General features: G+C 46.0%; 1 protein-coding gene across 1 annotated transcript in view; it reads right to left on the reverse strand.

Moving 5' to 3' along the window:
- dock9b (dedicator of cytokinesis 9b) overlaps positions 1-23,399 on the reverse strand; it is a 29,509-nt gene extending 6,110 nt beyond the window's left edge. Inside the window, 43 exon segments of the mRNA XM_079296350.1 lie at positions 1,183-1,240; positions 1,352-1,567; positions 1,717-1,830; positions 1,926-2,108; positions 2,193-2,330; positions 2,420-2,535; positions 2,793-2,929; positions 3,339-3,386; positions 3,472-3,538; positions 3,640-3,754; positions 4,624-4,754; positions 5,166-5,277; positions 5,424-5,531; positions 5,659-5,837; positions 5,965-6,076; positions 6,200-6,283; positions 6,411-6,557; positions 6,651-6,722; positions 7,806-7,931; positions 8,043-8,112; positions 8,479-8,594; positions 8,757-8,846; positions 8,928-9,014; positions 9,736-9,854; positions 10,044-10,155; positions 10,440-10,532; positions 11,063-11,128; positions 11,616-11,803; positions 11,907-11,986; positions 12,068-12,190; positions 12,391-12,473; positions 12,555-12,899; positions 13,583-13,723; positions 13,863-13,937; positions 14,546-14,601; positions 14,923-15,097; positions 15,280-15,414; positions 15,604-15,699; positions 16,344-16,413; positions 17,194-17,276; positions 18,773-18,862; positions 21,131-21,247; positions 23,247-23,399. Of these exon segments, the coding sequence (XP_079152476.1) occupies positions 1,183-1,240; positions 1,352-1,567; positions 1,717-1,830; positions 1,926-2,108; positions 2,193-2,330; positions 2,420-2,535; positions 2,793-2,929; positions 3,339-3,386; positions 3,472-3,538; positions 3,640-3,754; positions 4,624-4,754; positions 5,166-5,277; positions 5,424-5,531; positions 5,659-5,837; positions 5,965-6,076; positions 6,200-6,283; positions 6,411-6,557; positions 6,651-6,722; positions 7,806-7,931; positions 8,043-8,112; positions 8,479-8,594; positions 8,757-8,846; positions 8,928-9,014; positions 9,736-9,854; positions 10,044-10,155; positions 10,440-10,532; positions 11,063-11,128; positions 11,616-11,803; positions 11,907-11,986; positions 12,068-12,190; positions 12,391-12,473; positions 12,555-12,899; positions 13,583-13,723; positions 13,863-13,937; positions 14,546-14,601; positions 14,923-15,097; positions 15,280-15,414; positions 15,604-15,699; positions 16,344-16,413; positions 17,194-17,276; positions 18,773-18,862; positions 21,131-21,247; positions 23,247-23,363 (4,990 nt within the window). The 5' untranslated portion in view covers positions 23,364-23,399.
- Between the last annotated feature and the right edge of the window lie 225 nt (positions 23,400-23,624).

Raw genomic sequence — 23,624 nt, forward strand, 5'->3', positions numbered from 1 at the left:
TGATGTCGAGGCTACACTATGCTAGCCATACGGGGCTAATATGTACAGTAGCTTTACAGCTACCTCTGCTAGTGAAGCTACCAGAACGGGTCATCTTTCTCTTAACTTGCACCTGTGGGGGAAAAGTGGCATCTGTCAGTGAAACAGCGATGACATAATGAATATATATGTATTTTCTATATTGTTATACATTTATGGATATATTTTATTTGCTACCTGCTGCACAACAAATGTCCCTCTGGATAAGTAAAGTTCTAGCTCATCTTATCTTATCTTAGTCAAAGTAAGAACACGCATATGATCCCATCTGTATATGCCTACTGTAGCGGTGACATATGTCAATAAATATTCCGGTGATAAGCGGTACACGGCAATGAAACATAAGTGGCCAACTGTTTATGAGTGCCATAAGCGTGACGAATCAGCATATTTCACTAGAAACGTACAATCAGACACTTTTCAATTTCAACACCACTCTAATTGTCTTGCTTAACGGGATAGTTTGGATGTTTTGAAGTGAGGTTACACGAGGTACTAATCCACAGTCAGTGTACTTCCTACAGTAGATGGTGGTGGGCATTGTACGACAGAGCCCCTCCAAAGGGCTTTGATGTGTGAAGAACCCTGAGAGGGGATCTTATCTAGAGACTGTTGGGAATGAACAGATGACCCTTGGACAAGCTCCCAGGTGGAGGGTGTATGTTCCTGTGTTTAAATATGTGTGTGGAACACGCCTACACATAGTGAGAATCAAGAAGTGTGAAAAGTTAGTTGATGAGCCAGCAAATCTTTCAGCCAGTCTTCACCTGCAAATGAAACCTTTTTACTGATTGTTTTAAAGGTGGCGGAGTACTGGTTTGCTGCAGCGTAGTCCCATTAAACATGAGAGGGAACCTGCATGAATTAGTGAGTACATTCCTCAGGACTGATATGTGTAAGACTAAAAGCACTTTTATTACCGTGCATGTTTTTTTGAAAGTGAATCTAATAAATTTTATTGAGGTTGTTTAATCAATTATTGTCCGAGATAATCTTCTTTCTACTGTGTTAACCTTTACCAGTGACTCATTATAGGCCTCTGTAAATTGGGATTGTAAAAGTGTTGGAGTTGAAATGGTCAGCGGCTATTTTCTGTAAAAGGAAGCGCGCCGCTACCAGGAGACACCTGTATCCTCAACTCACCTTTCCTCCACAGGTACTCAGCTACCAGGGCAGCAACGTGCACGTAACACATGGCTGCCTGCAGGTGAAGTAGACAAACAGAACCACAGCTTAGCACAAGAATGCCCGACTGAAGAAGCAGCCGCGCCCTGTACCTGAAAATATAATTGAAATAAAACATTCAAAGAACCTCAGAGAGATCTCCGTTCTTGTTGTGGATGCGGGCCATGCTGTCCAGCCAGGTCTTGCGGAGCTCGGGCGTGCTGGTGTACGACTTGGCCAAGCTGTACTGGAGGTCCACCAGCATCTCCGGGTCGTCCTCGTGCTCCTTCATCTGTTCCGTGGCCATCAGCACCGTCCTGATGCGCTTCGTCAGGTCCTTCACATCTGACGGAAATGCTGTGTGCTACAGCAGTACAATGACATTAGTTCTATTTTAATAGCTAAACAATTATAATATTCATAGTCCTGTGGTTGAAGTAGCAACCTTTGTTGTCTTTCTGTGTATGGAGGCAAGTCTGAATAAATAATTCTGGTGATCCACTTTCCCCTCACCTTGATGCTCTTGTCACTGTTAGCACAGTTGTTAATGATGGAGAGCGACTGCTGGAAACGGGTACCCCCGATGCCGATGACATCGGCAATCAGTTGACTGACAGCAATGACCACCTGGGCGAAACAGAGAGGAGAGGAGCGAACGAAAGATCAAACTGACGCATGACCTGCAAGGACACGTTTCTTTCGCCATACCCGGACACGCGTACCTGCAGGTGTGTTCGGACAAAAGACTTGCGTCCGGTGTAGTCGAAGTTGCTTTTCATGAGGAAGTAGAGGAGATGGGCGGCGTCGCTGCGGATGGAGCTCAGCTTGGAGTTGCAGCACTTGAGGATTTCATAGCACAGAGAGGCACACATGTCGGCACGTCCGTCAAAGAAGGTGCAGGGGAACTGGAGGACAGGCAGTAATGCAGGTTTCAGGAAAGAGGATATTTAAGACAAAGTGTTCTTATTTCCGCCATTAATTTCAATCACCTTGTAGATGAAGGTCCTCAGTGAGGTGAAGACCTGTTTGAGGGCGGCCTCAGACTGAGGGATCTGCAGGAAGCACAGATGCACCTGGAACACTTTCTTCATCAGGGGGTTGTGACCGAGGTCCGAATTCAGCTGCGTCTGAGGACACGGCAGAGGAGGCGTGAGGACACCAACCAGAACCAGAGTGTCACGTATCGTGGCGGTTTGTATCGGAACAGTTGATATACCTTGAATCCCATGATGAAGACGCTGAGTGTGTCCAGCACAGTCAGACAGACCTCTGTGGACACATTGGCCTCCAGCAGGCACTGGCTGCTCACGTCTGCCTCCGTGTGAGAGTACACTGCACGAGAAAACGCCCAAACGCACGGCTTGATTACAGCGATGAATACCCAGAACATCATCCGCTTGATTAGATTGCTAATCAGCGCCAATGACTAAATGAATATTTGCCATGTAATTATATTTCTGCTTGTCTGTGGAAGGAGATAAGCTCTGTCATTGTTGTTGCAACTCTGACTGGCTGCCAACAGAGGTCAGTAAAGGGCTTATATTATATGATGCCCAGTTAAAAAGAGATCATTCCACAGGAAGGCTTACTGTTGTTGAAGGTGTGAGCGTTCTCCAGAGTTCCCAGCTGCTGAAGGCGGGCATGCAAGATCCCCGCCCTGTTACGAGACACAGGCAGAGTCAGAGACTTCCTGTCCGGAGCTACAGGCCCCGCCCCCTCCTGGCTCCTGTTGGCAGGAGAGAAATGCCAGTTATGCTGACGGGACAGCAAAGTTACACGGGCACAAGGGATCGGATGAGCGCAAATCAAATGAGGGAATATCTCAGCATTGAACACAGATAGAAAGGAACACGGCCGACAAATGAGCATCGTGCATTTAATGAGGCAAAGTGAGACAAAAAGACAGCAATGTCTCACCCATGCAGGAGGGGCCCGGGGCCGCGACATTAACCACAAAACAACTGGCCAGCAGTGTTACAGAAGAGGGAACAAACCAAAGGCAAACGGGGTTAAAAGGTTCAGTAAGGGCCGGCGCTTTGTAAGTATGTGCAAAATGAGTTTGAGTTCAAGAACCAATCCATAAATTCAGTTTAAAATGAGATATGGGTCATTATTTATGCCCTCGAACACTTTACCTGACGATGAATCTCTTCCCCATGTATCTAAACTGATGGAGGCAGACTCTGCAGAGCAAACGCAGAAAGTGAATTCAAGACCTCGCATTCACATCGAACCATCTGATCAACATGATCACAAAGAGGTACTCACTCGATCAATGTGAAGAAGTCCATCAGTTCTGAGGGAGATGCTTTGTTCCAGTACGCAAAAAGGGCCTCTGAGGTGACGAGACGGTGAGAAAAGATGACAATGAAACAGGTTGTTCGCGTGAACTTGCGTGTCAGAATCCAGCACAATGACTCAGACGGGCCGCCCTACCCTCTGACATGCTCTTGAGGATGTGCAGGAAGCACATGAGAACGTTTTTGATCTCGTCCCGGTCCAGTTTGTCGCAGCGCAGCACGGCGCTGCCCAGAGCCGACGCACACTGGTACTGATGCGGAGGAGGGAAAAAAAACGTTTTTAGTTGTTGGGCGCAGAGTTGCAGAAAAACTCACAAGAGATAAAGAACATCACTCAAGCAACCCAAACTTCAGAGATGAGAAATGTCAAGTGTTTTCCTCGGAAGGGAGGCGACATGTGCTGCAGCAGCTCTGTGCGTTCAGATAACATCAAATGCAGGTTTTGAGGAAAACACATTTACAGCTACATTACAGCATGTGAGGAAATAATTGAAAACGGCTGCGAGTCAGCGGTCAGCTCAGCATCCGCATTGGTAAAAGCACGCTCACTCCCTGATGTGGGACACTCAGAAGAGAAGAAGGATTTTGGACGTATTGTACAGATATCTGCATGTTTTTGGTCTTCAGAAAATCTGCTGTACAATTGTAACCAAAAGTCTCCGGTGGAGAGGTCACAGATGTCAAACTGAATACTTGTATCGGTATGTTTTCCTCGTGACCGTGGTGTTTTCCTGGCAGGCCAGGCAGGGGCACAGAGAGGAGGGAGAAGTCCACGGTGACCCGCTTGGCCGCGCGGTTCAGAGGTGGGACCCGGTCCCCGGGGTCCACGGGGAGAGGGGGCACGTTGACCGAGTGCCTCCTGGGAAACCTCTCCCTTTGGTGGGGTTGGGAGGTTACAGAGCAAAGGGAAGGGGTGTGGGAGCTCTGGAGGGAAGGGGGCGGGAGGAGAGCGTGGACGTCCAAGAGGGAAGATTGATCAAATTCATGGGAGCTTTGCAAACTATCGACCGAGTGTTTTGCTGGTATCGGCTTTCATTATTGGGTCTCACAGACCAGCGGCTTTTACCACAAAGCAAATATTGCAAATGAAGTGGTCATCCACCCTCATTCAGGTACTTACCTTCTCCAGGGAGTTGGTCTTGTCGCTGCTCTTGTCCAGCAGGCTGTTTCCAGAGTCGGTGGAGATCAGAGAGCCTCTGGAGTCTGCGTGTTGCACTGCGCTGATGTTGGGAGTGGAGCTGTGAGGGGAGGCTGCAGGGACAGAGTACAAAAAATACATTTTTGGCATGTCAGACGATGGGATTAAATCTCCAGTGTACAGCTGGTTAGACAGAGGAGCGTATACATTTGCTGCAAAACCCATGTCACGAGACACAGGTTATAACCTCTGCTACAAGAGCCACATATTCAAAGACACATACCTTTTGTCGTTTTTGTCTCTTTTTGGTCATTTTTCATGACTTTAGTCATTTTACACCTCTTTTTGGCCACATTGTATCTCTTTGTAGTCGTTTTGCATCTCTTTGCAGTCATTCTGCGTCCCTTTTGATCATTTTGCATCTCTTTATAATCATTTTGTATATCTTTGCACTCGTTTTTTGTCTCTTTTTGATAAATTTGCATCCCCTTGTAGTTGTTTTGCGTCTCTTTTTGATCATTTACCTGTTCCAGAGATGACTCCAAACACATCTTTGTGGAGAGCATTTTCTATGCAGCTCCCAGGTTTCTGAGGGGTCACCATGGAGTTGGGTACCAGAGAGTCCTCCCTGGCATTCTGGGACAGAGAAAGACAAAGTGAGCTCATGGAATCACAGTAAAAGCATGTTTTCAGCTGAACCGACATGAACCCAGTCATATATGTTTTGAAGAAAGAGCAGGTCTGCTGCTGTTCACTTTCCCAACACTAGGTGTCAGGCTTACATTATGCTTGCTGAGGGGGGCAGACTCCTTCATGTCAAGTCTGTAAACGTTCTCCTGGAGCAGACCAAACAGAGGGAGGTAGAGGGTGGCGAGTCTGGCCTCCTGGCTCTGGAATGACACAGTAGGTGCCCATGAGTCATTTCGTCAAAGAAGTGTGACCCAAAACCTCAAACATTGTCCAAATTAAAATAACCTCCGGGTGTTCAGAGTGCAGTAAAGACGGCCGAGAACTCACTTTCGTAGCATAGCGGTCGTCAAACGTGTGTTTGATCATCAGCCCCTTGAGCACCTGGATGGCGATCTGACGGATCTCTCGAAACTCCTGAAGGGCACCGCCCACCTCCCTCAGCAGCAGCCCCACCAGGAAGTGGTTTCGACAGAAGTCGTCAGTCAGGGAATAGTCCAGCTGCAGATCTGAGGCAGGCATCAGTCAGCAGAAGTAACATTCAGGTGAAAAGATTAAAAGATACGGAGAGAACAGGATGCAGAGAACAAGCAGACTATAAATTGCACTCCACTTAGATACAAGTGTGTAATTTACCTTGGAACCTTTGAATTCTGCCTTTTCCAAAGGGCATGGGTAGATTAAGAGGGACATAGTGCTCATGGTTGCAAACAACACGCAGGAACTCAAACTTGAATTCATACAAAGTCTGGAAGTAATGCAAGAGAAAACACATTTTAAGGAAGCTTGTGTGGCTTGAAGTTAGCTTTTAACTTCATGTTTAACGACTGGAGTAAGAAGGGTATGGATGATAGCAGGAGAGCATTTTAACCTTGGGGTCTCCAGGCATGAAGCAGTTCATGTAGTTATTGATCAGCTTGAACACGAAGCCTCTGTCCATGAAGGTGAAGCAGCGCTGAGTGAAAAGGTGAGTGAAACACTGTTAATCAGATTTTTCTGCATATCTCTACCGGCCTGAAACCAAAGGGAATTTTATGAAAATATCTACGTATCAAAAGGCGAGCACTGGGAGGAGTGCCAACCTTGATGAAAACTGCCAGGCTGTGATTGGCATTGCGAGCCGCATCCAGGTTGTCCTTGTACTTCTGGGTGATGTGTGGCATCAGCATATTCACCAGAGTCTCCGCTGCGTGGTAGAAGGATGCAGAGAAACGCTGGTTCCTGGAGAGCTGGACGAGGGAGGCAGAAAGAAAAGAGGGGGAGGATTGAGACTCAGAGGAAAGAAGTTAAAGAAAGGACGAGAAGACAAGAAGAAGGCCTACCTTGACCTTCCCGCTCTCCATGAGATAATGAGCCATTGATTTCACCAGAGCTTCAAAGAAGTACCATGAATACTGCAACACAAACACAGAGTCACTGCAAGGAAGAACCTTCAAACCTAAATGTAATTTACATCAGACATTTCAGTCACCCGCTTAGGATGTTATCAGCGGATTGAATGGGCGTTATCAGCGGTTTTCAGCCTCATAGGTGCGGGTTAATAGGGGCCCGCTACACCTATAGTAGGTTCAGAAGGCCATTATCATCTATTCACAGGGTTGACCACTGGTACAAATACAAGAAGACAACGCTGACCTCAAGTGGCCGTAATAATTATGAAGGGAGCAGAGGAGGAAGTCAGGTGACGTCGAATAAAGTGCGCCAAAGTCCGTAACTTATCGAGTTGGTGGGTCAGACAAACGCAGGACTTCCACCCAGGAGACCTGCGTTTGTGTCCCGCGTGAAAGTTAACTCATGTAACTCAACTGAACTTAAAAGTAGCGTAGCGTAACTCAATGTACGAGTAGCATGATATATAGTATATTTATAAATGGCATAAAAATAGCATCCACAATTTGAAGTTACGACAAAACTAGACAGCTAAAGCTAGAATGCTAAACTAGGTACTAGCTAACTAGGGAAGGGAGCGTATCTGTGTTTCCATGCTGCTTTGTTCCCCAGCTTCATGTCCTCTTACTATGACACATAAACGACACCTTTCAATGGGTTTTATGTTCTCAGCAATGTATGTTTATCCCCCACCTAGCATAGCCCACCTAGCATAGCCCACCTAGCATAGCCCACCTAGCATAGCCTGCTGATGACTCGTTGAAACCCGCGCTCTCAAATTCGCAGGCAAGACAGTTTTCTTTCTATTTTTCTTCAGACATCGTTATCTCCACACTGGCTGAAAGGTTTTTTATCATTCCAACTGGATGTGAAGCATTCATCTCCCTAACTTCCTTTGTAATTTGAACTGCAAAGACAGCCCTTACCGATCTCTTACAATGTTACTTCATATCAAGAGCATAGGACCCCAAGAAAATACAGATGACCCCCTGAGGGGCCAGCTAGCCTTTTGCAGAAGCTAAACTGAATTAGCTTTGCTAGTATCAAGTATAGTCTATGGTTTTCTTAGTTAGGTAAAAAAATATTACCTTTAGCAGCTTGTTGCTTGTTAGGAAGTCTGTGGACGGCTTGAGAATGGCTGTCATGGCTTTAGCCAGCTCCTCGTGAACAGTTTTTACATCGGTAGAGGAATAAGGCTCCGGCTTAAACACGAACTGAGAGAAAAGAAATCAGATTGTATCAATTTTAGTTTCTGCAGAAATACAGGAACATACAAAAATATATCGTCTGTGCATCTGCATAAAATCGTGAGTAAAAGACTGCACCTTGATATAAGATCTCAAGTAATGTTCAAGCCCCTCTTCATGGCACTGTGCTACGACATGAACCATCACCCTAAAGAGAAACGGATAATGATATAGAAATATAAAAGAATATACAGGAGGAAGTGAGGCTCGCTGGAAGGAACAAGCCAAACATTCATGAATTCTGAGGCACTAACACCTCATTTACACACTGCCTACCGAGCTTCAAAGACTAGTCACACACACAACTGAGACATAAGACACATACATCGACTGTGCACGCCATAGGTGAGCGTCTAATGAGAAAAAGGACTCAGGCTACAGAGAAACAGGGGAATCCGCTTTGGAAAGATGAAAGTGCTGTTATTATTTCATGAAGTTTGTTAAAAGTATATATTTCTGCTGGGTGTGTGTGTGTGTGTGTGTGTGAGTGAGTGTGTGTGTGTGTGTGTCTTGCCTGGTCACGTTGACAGCCACATCCTCATGCGTGGCTCTGGTTAGGACGCAGAACAGCTGGTTGAGTATGGTGGGCAAAAAGTTGACCATCACATGACCCTCCATTGCATGGAGACTCTAAGAGGATTAAGAAAATAAATAAATATATATATATATATATATATATTGAATGACTCTGGCTTGTCATATTCCCTTAAATGCCAGATTACAAGATTGTGTTTGATGAGGCATGTACAGAAGGGTGTGTTCCAGGTGTTTTCTTTGGCGCTTTCGAAGTACCTTCAGGTATTTTACCAGCTCCCCCTCTGAAGCTTGTTCTGACATCTCCATGATTTGGCAGTGGTGAAAGAAGTTGTGCAAGTGCTGATCCTACAGGAAACATATGATTTGAATGCATATTTGCGTTTACAATGAGCAGGTGACAGTAATGGACATAACGTGGATATATACCTGAGTGTAAACGGTGGAGACGAGATGAGTTGAGACTTTGAACAGGGTTTTTCCTCCGTCGACCCATTTGATCTCCGAGCCAGAGTGCTGCAATGACAAGTGGGCAATTACTACACTGCATACTGAAGAAAAACTGCACTGTGTTGATTTATGCTCAAGCATAGACAACATGATACAACTGACAAATCAGGGACAGTTTTTTTTTTTGTAAAATAATAAGACAAGCTGTATTGCCATATGGCTGCAGCATACTATAAGATACACAGAATAAGCCTTTTATAACAACAACAAAAACCTTGTTTCAGCTCAACGTTCTCAAAGCTCATTTTGAGAAAAGTGCTTCTTACACAGCCCTTTCAATTTAAAGTCAGCACTAAGCATGATGCGCAATGAGACACTTTTGTACACTATGTACACTAAACCCGTTAGCCATGCATCTAAGAAACAGGATTACATCTTAATGCTGATCAGATTTCACAGGCATTTCATGTGAAAGCCTGTCGGACCCCTGAGAGGTCCCGGTCCAATCCCAGCTAATACGATCTTTATCCATTAACCACAAGCTGCATCGGATCCTATATGGTAACGTGAGAAATCCCATCCTTAAAGCCAATTTGGAAAATAGTTTGAAGGCAATACAGTTAAATACTTTGACCTACAAAGTGCCTTAAACCTGCATTCTTTCTAATGTCCAGCAGGGGGCGACTCCTCTGCTTGCAAAAAAAGAGGTTTATTGAGTTATCATGACCACTTCCACACATGACTCTTCAACAAATAATCAGATGTATCTAACGACTATTCTTTTTACCTTGTTGATTCCATCCTGGGTGCCAAGGTACCCGGCGGGCAGATTGGCGGCCACTGGCAGCATCTGTTCATTCACGATGACTCTGCCATCCCTTAGCAGAGGCAGCCATGCTGAACCCACTGTGTGTAAAGCAGGCACAGCCACATGTTTTTAAAGTAGTGGTAATACTGGGGTGGCTGCAGCATGAAGATCAACATTTCAAATATCTCCACCTACTGGGGAGACTCATGAAGACGAGCGTCACACTGTGTAAAGCATGCCAGTGTTTCCTAATCACGGGGTAGAGGTGACTGAAAGCTGCAGCCTACCTGGAGACTCCATCAGGTCTTTCTTCTTGATGTTGCTGTCACAGCTAACATGATAGAAGGTGAAGAGAAGGTGATGCTTCTCATGCAGCTGAGTCGGCAGCTCGATCTTTATCTGAAGGTGAGAAAAACACAGATTCCTGAGGGTTGATTCTCCATTACAAAGGCAGCTTTGTTCAGGGAAACACCTGCAGAGCATTTCCAGCGAGGATTCAATGTTTAATTGAAATGTGCTCAAACAATATACTTCAAAACACGGCGCTTTCAAAAAATATATCCCGTTTTGACTTTGAGCATATGCCATAAAGCATATTTGACTTTCTCCATTGATGGTTGTAGCCATTGATAAACATATTACAGATTATATTACTCAAACTGATTCTAAGAGCACAGACTTACCTCATCATAGAACTCTGGGTTCTGCTGATGGTGCAGGACGGTTGCATATGCCTGCTTAGTGAATAGAGGAGCTCCTGGATGACCGTAGATGCACTGCAGTAGATTCAGAAAGTAGGAGATAATCAAACATGACAGAGAGAGAAAATAGCAGGTCAAGTCCAGAGTCCAGACTTACAGGTCCAAAGTCAAGACTTAGAGTTCCTAAGTCAAGACTAACAGGTCCAAAGTCAAGACTAAGAGTTCTTAAGTCAAAACCAACCCGTCCAAAGTCAAGACAGAGTCAAAACCAGGGTCAAGTCCCAGGTCAAGTGTAACAAGTCCAAAGTCAAGTCCCAAGACAAGACTGAGTCTTAAGTCAAGACGAAAGCTTAGACCAACAAGTCCAACGTCAAATCCCTAAACCAAGACCAAAGAGTCCAAAGTTGAGTCCCAAGGCAATACCAACAAGTCTGTTGCAAATCTATTTTGTGAAGTCAAAAGTCATCAGACTGAAATCTGACTTGAATCCATGTCACATGATTTCAGTCCACACATGAATTTGACCATGCTCAATTCTGCGTAGGGCATTTTGCAAAGAGCTGAAGTAATAACTGCGTTCAGCATTTCCTAAAATGTAAACGCACCTTCACAGGCTGGGCCTCATCCTCATCACCATCCTTGAATTCAATGCAAACTGCAATATTCCTCGCCTAGAGAGGGGAGACAAATAAAAAACAGACTATAAAAGCAGGAACCAGTTCTCGGCCTGGAAGCAATTTCGCCAGACACTTTCTCTCCTGTGCCTCTCTGCGTCCATTTAGGATTTGTGTCGACAAAGAGGAGGGAAATATGTCAGGCAAAGGATTGCCAGCAGTCGTTTCAAATAAAAGAGGGCAGAGAGACAGATGGAGGAGAGGAGGCAGGTTGGTTTCCTGCGGTGAAAATAGCAACCCTGCATTAATGTATTAAGCAGAAGCTGCTGCTCTGCGTAAGGATAATTCTATCCAGCTCTGCTGTTTGGCTGGACGAGCCTGAGGCGGTTGCCAGTGGCCTCGTACGCTCAACAGGAACACAATACGATGATGATAAGAGAATGCTGGCCATGCAAAAGCATCTCTTTCCATAACAGATCAGTCGTATGTTTTTAGAGTGATTTTATGTTACATGGGTTTGTCACATTCATACCATTGCTCTTACCTTGGTGAAGGATTTCTGTCCGTCATACTTGAGGTGCTTTGGGTACACGTAGAGGTGGTTCCTATAGATGGTGAATGGCTGGGAGCACTTGGCGATGCAGGGTACAAACTCCTCCACCTCCAGAAGAGCGCTGCCGGGCCCGTTGCCTTCAAACGTCCTCACGGGGATGTAGGAGGAAGTGACGCAGTCTGCAGGCAGGAAACGAGAGGGGTCACCGGGTTCGAGGTCAAAGTGGGATGATTATTAAATAGACAATGAAATGGGACTTTGTAAATATTTGGAGGGGTTTACTGGTTACATCCGGTGCCACGCTGTCAATGGTTACATCCAAGTTCCCTAAGAGCACAGGGAGCTTGGCCATTTTCTCTGGTCTGTTGGGAAAACAGACAGAAACGGCGATGACTAACATGTCTAGATACAGCGGTATCTTTAAGAGAGGGGGAGAAGCATACTTTCTGAAGTCAGTCAGCAGTTTGAACATGTCGTCGTCTGACAGCTTGCTGCTGTCCTGTCTGTAAAGAGCTGAGAAGCGAGAGCTTTTGTCCAAAGTTCCCGAAGCGTCTTTGAACACAGGCCTGCAGAGACAGAAAAAAGAAGAAGAGAACAAGTCCCCTTGATTTGTGGAAGCAAGAAGTCACGCATATGAGTCTATTTGGGTAGAACACACGCCTCGAGGAGGGCCGCATGCTGGTGGAAGTCCCTTCAATCCCGTTGGTTCTCTGTCATGCTGCAGCAAAGATTTTGATTTTCTTTTGGAAGGGGGGGGGGTTCATACCTAGCAGCCCAGGCGAATGGCATCCTGTACTGTCCCAGCCTGCTGCAGGCCGTCTTGGCATTCTTCAGCACCTTTTGAGCCATCTACAGGCAGGCAAGAACACAGAGTATTCATTTTCAGAGCACACAGTAATTCACGGCCACATCCCATCTTAATCTCTGTACCTTGGCGGAGTCTGAGCTCTTCATGTAGGGTTCGGTGCAGTGGGTGATCCCCCCCTGCAGGACCTTCTCGATCCTGGCCACCAGGAAGATCTCTGGATGCGGGCACGTGACTGAGAACACCCCCTGCCTGGGGTACTGGAGGGCACCGGCCGGGAGCCCACTGGCCTGCCTTGGTCCAGCCAGGGGACCGTCGCCGCCGCCATTGCTGTGCAACTCCGGCCTGCTACCGGAGCCTGATGTCATTTGTCGCACTAAAGGGTGGTTGAGATCCACGTGGAAGTCGGCCGAGATCTTTCTACTGTTCTGGACGTCGAAGAGGGACAGGACCACATAGAACGGCTCCACCTAAGATGAAAGTTACAAAAGGAAAAATGTATTTTTAATGGAAGTTGGAAGATGAGAGAAACAGAAAGAGTCGAGGGAAGAACACCCTTCTTTCCTAATGCACTTCTCATTTTCCATCAAGTCCAAATGGACCGTTGATGTAATTCATCTGCTCATTCACTCTTTCCATCGTGCATTTCCGTCACACAAACCCATTTGTGTGTGTGTGTGTGTGTGTGTGTGTGAGGCGCAGAGCTAATAGCTGTGGTTTCCCAGCTGAGTGCTGAGTGTAGAACGAGTCCTCCGCCTACAGAGACAGAGACCTTGGAGAGTGACGGCAGGAAACCAGCCTCAGACTGGTGCTAATGGGTGGCGAGGGGGGGGGGGCCATCTGAACCGTCTGATCTTCTTCACCGGTTTAGACCTCGCCCTCGTTCGCTAAAGGACATTTCCATCGTGCTGCAAACGTGGTTTTTGTACTTTCAAATACGCATCACGTTTTGGCTTTTTCATTTTTCGATTGTTTGGGTGTGTTTATTCATATGGCATGAATTTTGGCATAGGATGTTTTTTTAATTTCTTATTTTGAAATTGTAACCATTCATTTATAATTTTATGGCATTTGACGCAGCAACCTTTTTAAAGTGAGGCACAAGGGTTAACACCTACAACCATATTCACAGGTTCCTTTCATTAATACATACATTAGTGGTCGGCCCCTCTTCATTCTCTGCGACGCAGCCCTGCAGGTTGAAAGACAGGTCGTGACAGCTGACCAGGACTCTCTTCCCGAACTTCTCTTCGAACTGACGCACGTCTGGCTCGATGCCAGACAAGTCCAGTTTCTGTGGAAACAGGAGATGACGTCAAAACTTTAATTAAAATACCACAGCAGACACTTTTGGTCGATAAATAACAGGAGCAAAAACTGACTGGGGTGCTCGTGTATTTGTATTGTATGTAGTCAGGTATTATCTTCGTCACCTGTGTGTCAGGGTCCAAGGTGAAGAGTTTCAGGCGAGCTTCACTCCTCATCTTGGACTCAATATCTCTGGCAGTCTGTTATACAAAGCAAAAAAAAAGAATTTCAACATCACGACATGCAACATTGTACTCAAGATATCCAAGGACAGTGGGTGTATTCAGTGTAGTCTGTGCAAAATAAATTCACATCCACATTTTCGTCATCGGCCCCCCTTTTTTATCCTCCACATTTTCTCTTTTGTTTTATTTTGTTTATTTTGTCATCTAGACAACAAAAAGTCTAATTTTCAAGAATTTGTAAAGGATGATAAAATGTTTCGCGGCCACGAGATATGGCAAGTCTCACATTTGTGTCAGACTCAAACATTTTGGCAAACTCTCATACGGAACCCTTTCTACGGTAACTTATTTTCCTTTTAAAAGTTTGTATCCGGACTGCCACGTTCTTTGAGACCATATACACGATGGCAGATGTTTGCTTGGTTAGCACCAACGGGAAACCTGGCTGCAGGAAATCCAGCTGTTTGGCAATTCCACCCAAAACAGCAGTTACAATTCAGAATGCTTCCGCGTCCACATACCTCTACAGTATGTGGACGAATCCATATGGTGTGGCTTGTTATGTCGTCAAACAGGTGTTTGGCATTGTTTTAGCATTACTACAGATGGGAAAAACAGGCTACCTGAAAGCTGTCTTGGAAACTTCCGGAGGACAGGTCTGTTTTTCCGTGCTCCTCGTCTGTTGGAGAGATCAACATATTAGCTGATGCAATTATATAAAGCATAATGATGTGTTGGTCTCTGCCTCTCTGTGAGGACGATTACATGAGTAAAATATTGTTAATTAAGTTGTTTGTCAAGCATGAGAGATGTTCATAAGGAAAGGAAATTATTCCGTGGGGTACAGGCCAATTGAAAAAGCCTGCAGGTGCTGCAAACATCTGAAGATATGGAGGCAAACAAATGCAGACGCAAACACTGCACATGCAGAAATAATTAAGCTGCTCAGAGAGAAAAACAAGATGTCAAGGAAATCAAATATAAATGCAGAAGAACCCACCGTCGTGCAGGTCCCCGTTCCTCTTCTCCTGCATGGCCTGTTCAAAGCTGCTGTGGAGGATCTTGTTGAGGGTGCCGATCCACTCCTCCATCTCTGCTTCGCTGTCTGCAGCCAGCAGGAACGTGCTCTTGTCCTGCATCTTCAGCTCAAAGGCGAACCGACGCACTTTGCTGTTCTGAAAGAACATGAATGCAAACAATTTCACACAGTCCATTTCAGACCTTTAACGTTTTGATTACAGCCCGGCCCTTTAGAGGCTGTTTGTTTTTAAAGAAGCTGAAAGAATGCACAATTCATTTTTCTGACGTCACACTGGGGGAGGTGGTTTTAAGAGCCCCAGTGTATAAGATCCTTTACCTGAACAACCCCCATGCATGAGTCAAGGAAGATGGTTCCTTTGGGTTCCTTGGAGGTGTTCTCGTCCTTGTAGAAGTTGAGGTTGTAGGATCCATCTCCCAGCTGGGCCAGAAGGAAGTACCTCCTCTTGAAGGACTAGATGATGAAAACAGAGCATGTTAGCGTCCCAAACGGCCTCTTTCTCTCTAAAAATACCACAAGGGTGGAGATGAGGCGTGGGAAAGCTCAACGGTAATATGACAAAGTCCGAGGATTTCCATATGTGCAGAGAGAAAAAGACAAACTTAGTATTCGTATTATATTTCCATTAGGTTGTGACTGTACCCGCATAGTAACACTGATTGCACTGTTCATGTTTCCTTTGTACAGCCAGCCATGTTTAGACACTCCTCCCTTCTGAGATCCGAGGGAAGCTGTGTCCTGCAGGAGGAGGTGCAAAAAAACCCCCACATTAATACGGTATTCTTCCGTTAAATGAGACTTAACACGCATGAGAATCACATACATTTAGGTCTTTATGCATGTCCCCCAACAGACATACGCGCTCTCGTTTGAATATATTTACACACATTGGGCTTAAAAACCTGCTGACACCCACGAATTGGGTCATGAGAAGGATGCTCTTCATTAACAGCAACAGTGCACTTCTCTAATCTCGGGGGGGTTTTAGCCGCGACAGTGCGTCCATCAAAGGTCACCGGGCCTCCCGTTAAATCAATGCCTGAAGCGTGGTCATTATTGGAAGGAGATGTGCCGTTAAAATGCTACAAATGTCCCGAAGATGTCAGCTATTCTGGGAAACGGCGTGGGACTAGAACATTAAACAAAACATCCAAAGGTTGGCTTGTATTAAAGGAGTGGAATTAGATAAATGAATACAATATTGTGCAATAAGCCAATATATTGTTTGTGCTCTATTTCATTCCCTTGTAATCAAGTTTCTGTTTGAAGAGGGTCGGGTGAGGCCTAGGGAAGGGTTGAACTTATTGCCTCACATGAAGACTATGGCACAGACGGCGTTCCCCCAACGAAGAGGAAATAAAGTTTGGGATCGGTGGGCTCACCTCGTCTTTTTCCACATCTTCATCCACCTCAAACAGGTGAGCTGCCAGTTTCTCAGGTCTCAACACCTTACTGAAAGCACACGGAAAAGATCACTCAGGACAACTTCAGATGTGTTTTTGGTCATTTCACTGCTATTCCGAAATTCTAGCTCGACAGGATGTTGCCTGATTACTGCAGCTGGTTCTCTAAGTGCAGCTCAAACCCCAGACTGAGCGTTTGCCCTTTGACCTTTACAAGACCCAGTGTCCTCTGGGGAACTAGCAGCATAAACAGTGTCAAGGCCAAAGCCGTCTAGGTTTTACGCTCCGATGTTTTAAACAAGACACACGACATCTGTAAAGCACATTCCTGTGTTTAAGGAAAGTGGCTCCATCAAGGACACACAAGACATTGTGGGATTTCCCTCGAGCGTCAACGATATCAATCGGCAGCGCTCCCAGAATAGCTCTGCTTATCCTTGCTAGAAAAACATAGGAAGCCTTTCTATTGTTGTTGTGGAGGAGCTCGGAGCCTCCGAGACACAGATTTCCGTGTTTCTAGAGTTCTGGCTCGAACACTCACTGGGCTGTAAACAAAGGGCAGTGTCACTGAACAAAAGAAGATTTACAATACCCCTTGGGGGGCTTTTGCAGCATTGTGTGCTCCACGGTGGACAATGCAGACCATTAGCTGAACGGCGCATGCTTCTATGGATATAAAGCTATGGAGAAAACAGCTGGACGGCTTTGCAGATGAACACGTTCCAAGCATCTGTTGGAGAATTGTCCTACATTACCCATGAAGCAAAGCCCTCTCTGCCTTTCAAACTCTACATCCAGTGTGCGACTCTACACCCCACGGCACACTCACTTTGGGAGCTGGCGGAAGTCTCCAGAATACTCCTCATGCTTGTAGTTGACCACGTGCCAGTCGGACTTGTAGGTCTTGATGCACTGCAGAGACAGAGAGTGGAGACGGGGTGGGGTGGGGGGGGTCATATAAACAAGAGCAAATTAAGACGTACACTCACACACATGGTCCAGAGAGGCTCAGGTTTCTAAAACAACCTTATATATATAAAGTGTATTTGAGTTCTATCCAAAAAAGGTTTGGACTCGGATGGAAGGCAGACTTTAAGACTTGAAGGAGCCATGGGAAGACCACTAAAGTCATCAAAGTGAGGGTCGGTGTGAATAGGGCCTGTAAATATTACTGAGGAAGGAGGTGAAAAATAACAGACACATGTGCAGCTAAGATTAAAATCACTGACCACCAGCGAAGGAAACGTCGCAATCGCCCCACCTCCCCTGGAGAAGTCAGTCCCATCCGGGTGGGACTTTCCTGTATAGTTTGCAGTGCAGTAAGATTTCATGTCGTCTATTAATTCTTTAGGTCATCGTCTGTTCAAGCTGCCTGGAGGTTTGCCAGTCAACATGTTTTTCAGCTTTCTTTTTATAGGAGAGAGGCAAACACACTGGTCACTTGGTGATGTTCCAATATGTGTTCATCGATTCTGCGAATTCATAAAACACACATGTCGACTGAGGCAAGGGGTCACTTAAAAAGTGGGAAAATAAAGAACAGCCCATGTGTATAAGGCCTCCCAGCGACTCCAGATGTAGTTATGAGGTAATTCCTGGCTGCAGCCACGGGGGACTATCCCCTATCGGGCTCCATCAGGCCGCACCCCAACCAAACAACACGACGTGAACCACCACTGAACTGTGGACTCCATCTGTGGCCGATCCTCTGCACCGTCAGGGAACATGTGAGGGTGGGGAGCGCGAACAGTCAGCAAACACTTTTTTGCTCGTGTGCCGGTCCAGGGCCTCTGCCAGGGGGTGTTTACCTTTCAGTGCTCCTGGATCGTTAGAGTGACATCAGGAAGATTGGCGGCAGCTGGCCACGGCCTGCGCCCTACAAGACCCGCCCCATCCGGAGGAAGTGCGGGCTTCTTCCCCTGACACCTGGTGTGCTACACGGAGAGTCTAGCAGCAGCAGTTACACCGTCTGGCATTCTGCGACAACGCTCTCCTGTTTTTGCACTTTGAAATGTCCTGACCCTTTTCTAATAAAGGTGGTTTCTTTGGTTAGCACCGTGCCTGAGTTTTCGTGACGTTTTGTTGTGGGTCAAGAGCCAGACCATAACACTCGCTTCCTCTGAAATCCAATCTGCACCATAAACAGATCAGTATGAATCGTTGGCTGGATTCATGGCTGAACTCCAGTATCTGATGGGTCTTCAGGGTGTGAGAGCCAGTTGCATTATCCGGACAGACGCGAAGCACCTGCGTTTGGGTGAAAGGAGAGAAAACATGGCTGCGCTCCAAAAAAAAAAATAGGATAGAGCAGGGATTCGCTCACAACGGTGAGGTTGATGCTTTGGTTCAAGACGGAGGGATAAGGACTGGACAAAGCAGGCTCACGCCCAGGTATGTGTTAGCTTTACCTCTTGGACAAACAGCGAGTGAGCTTCTTTCTCCGCAGTCTCTGGCACGGTGGAGAACAGAGTCCTGCCCTGGCGCCTCAGGGTGGAGATCTGAGGGGAGAGAGGGAAAAGCTGGCATGAATAACACTGATAGAAGAGATTTCTGTGTCTTTTTTTGATTATGAAGCAGGTCTAGGTGCTCTAGAAATACAGTTAAAGTATCAAAATGATCAATCCACTAGGAAATACACACAGGCCGTATTCAGAAACTGTGCCTTTAAACGAGCCGTCAGGACTTCCGTATCGTTGTGATGTTACAACTACACAGCCATCGGTGGAAATGCCGCTAAACTGACTGGGCTTTTTCGGGGGTCTTAAAGAGACAAGCGCAAAAACAGAGCGTTTCAGACAGAGGGGGAACACAGGTATATTCAGACTGACGGTATGAGATAAATAACGTGTTCTTTAAAAATGAAAGCATGCAAACACGTTCTAGTAGTAGCCCAAAATACAAGTATGAACCTGAAAATAAGCCCGATATGTCCCCTCTAAGGATGATAATCATTGTGTAATCATAATATTGATCATCGACTGTGAACTCTTTCTTCAAGCACAGTTAGCGATGAAAGGAGATGGTACTTCTGTTCTTTTGAGGCGCTCAAAGAGAAAACAATAACCAGTACTGCAGAGAATGTTCTGCAGCCTGTATTATTCCAGTCCTAATTCTTCATCCTGCTCGCCTTATTAGACAGATACAGAGAGAGAGTGGAGCGCTAGGATCCATAGCCGAGGAGCAAAAGGAGCCTCGGGGCATCAAGACTGTTGGGCTGGCAAGCCTAGCTCCCACTGAGTGTTCTGCTTTTCAGCTCAACCCACAAAGCAGAGTAGGAAACGGTGACACAATGACCTAGTTTTGTCATAAATATTCTATTCCTACACTGGCAAGCATAGAGTTATTCAGTCCCTGTCCTCATTTGTCCAGTGCACTCTTGCAATAACAATCAAAGACTTGTCAGAAGCCCAAACTGAGCTCAGTGAAGTCCGTCCAGTGATATGTTAAACGCCTGGCTACAGAAGATACTTGGAATAACAATTCACAGATTTTTTTTTTATGCTTTTGTTGAAGCATCGGAAATTTGCTTTTGTGGTCGGGGACGGGACGAGAGGAGTCTTCTGAAGGAACTCCTTCGACTTTGAAAGATGAAAGCGACTGTTTTACCCATACACGTGAGCAGGATCAAATATTTCAAGACTCTAAATAAGCAAAATAGAAATGTATACTCTGTTATGAATGGAAACTTTGACCACATTCAGTGTAATATGTAGAACAGGAGAGATCTTTGGATGGATATATGTAGCGGCAGTTAATCCACAACTCAACACTTCCCCTCCTTCCACATTGAGGCTCTCGCCCTTGCTGTTACTGTGCGAAAGTGTGTGTCCATACGCGCATGTATCTGTGCAGCACGTGCAAATGAATGCTAGACCCATATGTTTGGCTGCCCCCCCCCCCCCCCCCCGCCTTCTCCTCTCCAGTGATGTAAAACATATGGCAGGTTAGACGGATGGACGGACTGGGTCGGACCCACACGCACGCTCACACAAAGGGCAGTTACTAATGGCTGTGCTCTGCAGACAGCCCAGTCATGAAAACCACTCATCATCTACTGATAGCGACACAGTCCAGTAGCAGACTGTTATTGCTCAGTGTGTGGATTCTATTCTTTTGTTTCGTTGCCCTAATTTGACTGTTATGGCATTGTCCATGTGGCACTCGGACGGAGAATATCTTTATAAAAGGTAGAACGATTAGCTAAAACAGCAGGACACTGTGGTTTTTCGCAAATGGTATTCAAACAGGAGAAAATAGTGCATTTGTTGGGGACTATTTTTTCAGGAGACTTGAGGAATGACAAACATTTGAGTCTTCTCTTCCTCTCTCAAACTGGGAGTGGCCCCCGCCGAGATCCATCTCAGCGCTATACGGTGATGTAATGTTGACACAAGTGGCAGATCTACGTAGCGTGTAAATGTTTATAAAAGTGCGAGCCAGCGATTGCACCCAGTACATGTAGAAGTCCAATTTATAGATTTAACCTCGTCATCAGCTGTGCTCAGCTGTATTAGGAGCCGATTTCCTAGAAAGACACGAGTCAAGCGCAGTGTTGGGGAACTTAAACAACATCAACGTCTCATAAACTTTTAAAAGACTTTGTAGTGTGTCTGGTAGACCCGCTGAAGCAGGATCGGAAATAATCCAGTTGCACATAGTGAGCCTGCAAGATCCCCAGTCTCCTATAGACTGTAACTATCACCTGTAGCTTCCCCGTGTGTGACAAACTAAGATGTATGTAATTTATAACTCTCACGACGTCTTACCTGGAAGTCGTCCATGGGGAACTGCAGCATGTCCCGCAGAACATCACTGATGATCTGCGTCTTCCTCTGCAGAAGCACATTCTCATAGTCCAGAGGCTCTATGATCTTCGGTTTTACCTGAAAGAACAAATTGCAGCAGTGGATCAGCAAGTGGAAAAAAGTGTTTTTTGTTCTGTCCAGCTGTGGTCTTTCATTGAATTTCCATCCGTCTAATTGTATAATTAATAAGGGTGTCAGTGTTACAAGTCTGTCTGGACAACAAGTTGCTATTGTCTTTTACTGACGGCTCCAGCAGCGAGAACTGGCACAGAGACAGACGTGATTAACAGTTAACAGAAGAGGAGACGAGGAGCGACGCGAGGGATGGATGGACGAGCGAGAGTCTGCGTGCGCCATTGTACCAGCCACTGTGTCATGAGCTCACGTTCAAAACCTGAACTAGAGAAGCAACCAGCGGTCATAGCTGCTCTGCAAATCTGTCGACGCCCACCGCAGGAAGATGGACGGTTCAAAATCCTTATGCTGCATTTTAACAGAGATGCCTTTGTAGGCATGGATGCTTGGCAGAAGGTAAGATCGTTGAGCAGAGTTCTTGATGGAGAGATTAAAGTCCCAGCCGACGTCGGCTCTGACATTCCACAGAGACGACTCGAGGGATTCCTCCCGCCTGTGATGTTAAAATGACACATCTTCTCATGTGACACACACGTGTGGCTGCGTCGGCACATTCAGATCCTAAAGGAAGTAAACACAGCTTTGATCTATTTACAGCTGAACTAAGACAGATTTAAGTTTTGAAATACTTTATGCGACACACAACCTAATTTCACACCTGTAGATTTGACACAAATTCATTTTCAGGTAGAAGGACACAAGCTGTGGGACAAGACTTGACACAAAAGCTGAACTCAGCAATGTTATTATTATTTATACAGAAGAATGTCCCGATGTTCCACAGGACCTGTTGATGGCGCCAAACGAAAAGGCGGAGGATCACCGAAGTTATTACGATTCATACTGAACAGACGTGTTCGTACCAAATTTCGAGGCAATCCATCCAATAGTTTGAGATATTTTATATAGTCAGTGGACCAACGCTGACCCCTAGAATCCCCCAAATGAAGTGCAAAGTTCCCTTTATTGACAAAAAAACAAACAAATCTGCCACTCGACAAAATATTACCCAGAGTTCCATCTTTCTGTATGTTGGCCCAGCCGCCGGGCGCGGCTGTGATCCATATTATTTGGATTAGCCTCTTGATCTGGGCCCAATGGGCACATAACAAACCGAGGCCAATTAAACGGTCGTCTGAACATTTTCATTGGCCCGACCAATCGTCCCGACGATGTCATGAAAACACCCCTCCATATCGCTCGGCCCTTTGGATGTAAAAGATCATCTGATAAGCAGAAAATCCAACTGATTTCCAACTGGATTATTGCCATTCAGACGGAAGATAACGACGAGCAGCTGTGAACTGTGACACCTCGGTAATTACCTCACATGGATACGCTGGAGACTGTGGGATTGAGTATAAGGCTGATGGAGATGTGGCTGTTGGTGTGCTCTATAAACTCAAATACTGTCACTTTGATAACGAGTTATCTGGATTTAGTAAACAAAAAATAATCTGAATTCAGTGCCATTTTGCAATAAAGTGACAAATTTAGAGCAGTAAAGTGACAAATTCTTGAGTTTCTGGAAAAATCAAATCTTAAAAAAGAAAAGAATAGGTTGGTGTAGGTCGTCTTTCACGGCGTTCTTCAACAAACCTGCATCTTTTATCATTGCACCAACTTTACAGCCAACTTGTCAGCCCGCCTGACTCTGAGGCACAGGAACAGTTAATGAACAATGAGAGCCACAAGTGCTCCATTTCCTAAAAAAAGATCAACATTCAACCCTCTGGAGGGGGTCTGGCCTGAAGCTGCTATTTCCCATTTCCGTCGAACCCTTTTAAAAGAAAAGAATCTTCAAAGCTGCTCTTGGAGTCTGAGAGATAAAAAAAAACAACACTCCGATCGCATCGGTTCCACTTACAACCCAAAAGAGGGAGAGGATTTTTCGAAGAAAGAAATGTGCTTCTATGTGAAAGACGGCACCGTGCGCACTTACCGCTGCCACCTGTGCCCCGGCCTCCACCTCCTCCTCAATCTCAGCCAGGCTCTTGTACTGCTGTGGAGACTCTATCACCATCTCCCTTTTGGGGGCTTTGCCAGCCCGGCCCTGCATGGTGGCCAAGTCCTCCTTGCCCACCCGGTAAACAGGTGCGAGACTCACCACGCACACACCATGGCACAGGGTTGCCCCGCGTGTGCGTGAAGGTAGGGAGAGCTTTTTGCCGACGTCCAGTGAGATTCCCTCTTCTGTTCTCAATCGCAGTAGCCCGGCCTCCCTCTCTCTCTCTCTCTCTCTCTCCCCCCCTGCTCTGTCTCTCATCAGAAGGGCCCCTCCCACCCTCACAGCTGTGCAGCTGTGAGGGTGTGTATGTGA

This window comes from Melanostigma gelatinosum (assembly GCF_949748355.1).
Source record: "Melanostigma gelatinosum genome assembly, chromosome: 24".
Taxonomy (NCBI): domain Eukaryota; kingdom Metazoa; phylum Chordata; class Actinopteri; order Perciformes; family Zoarcidae; genus Melanostigma; species Melanostigma gelatinosum.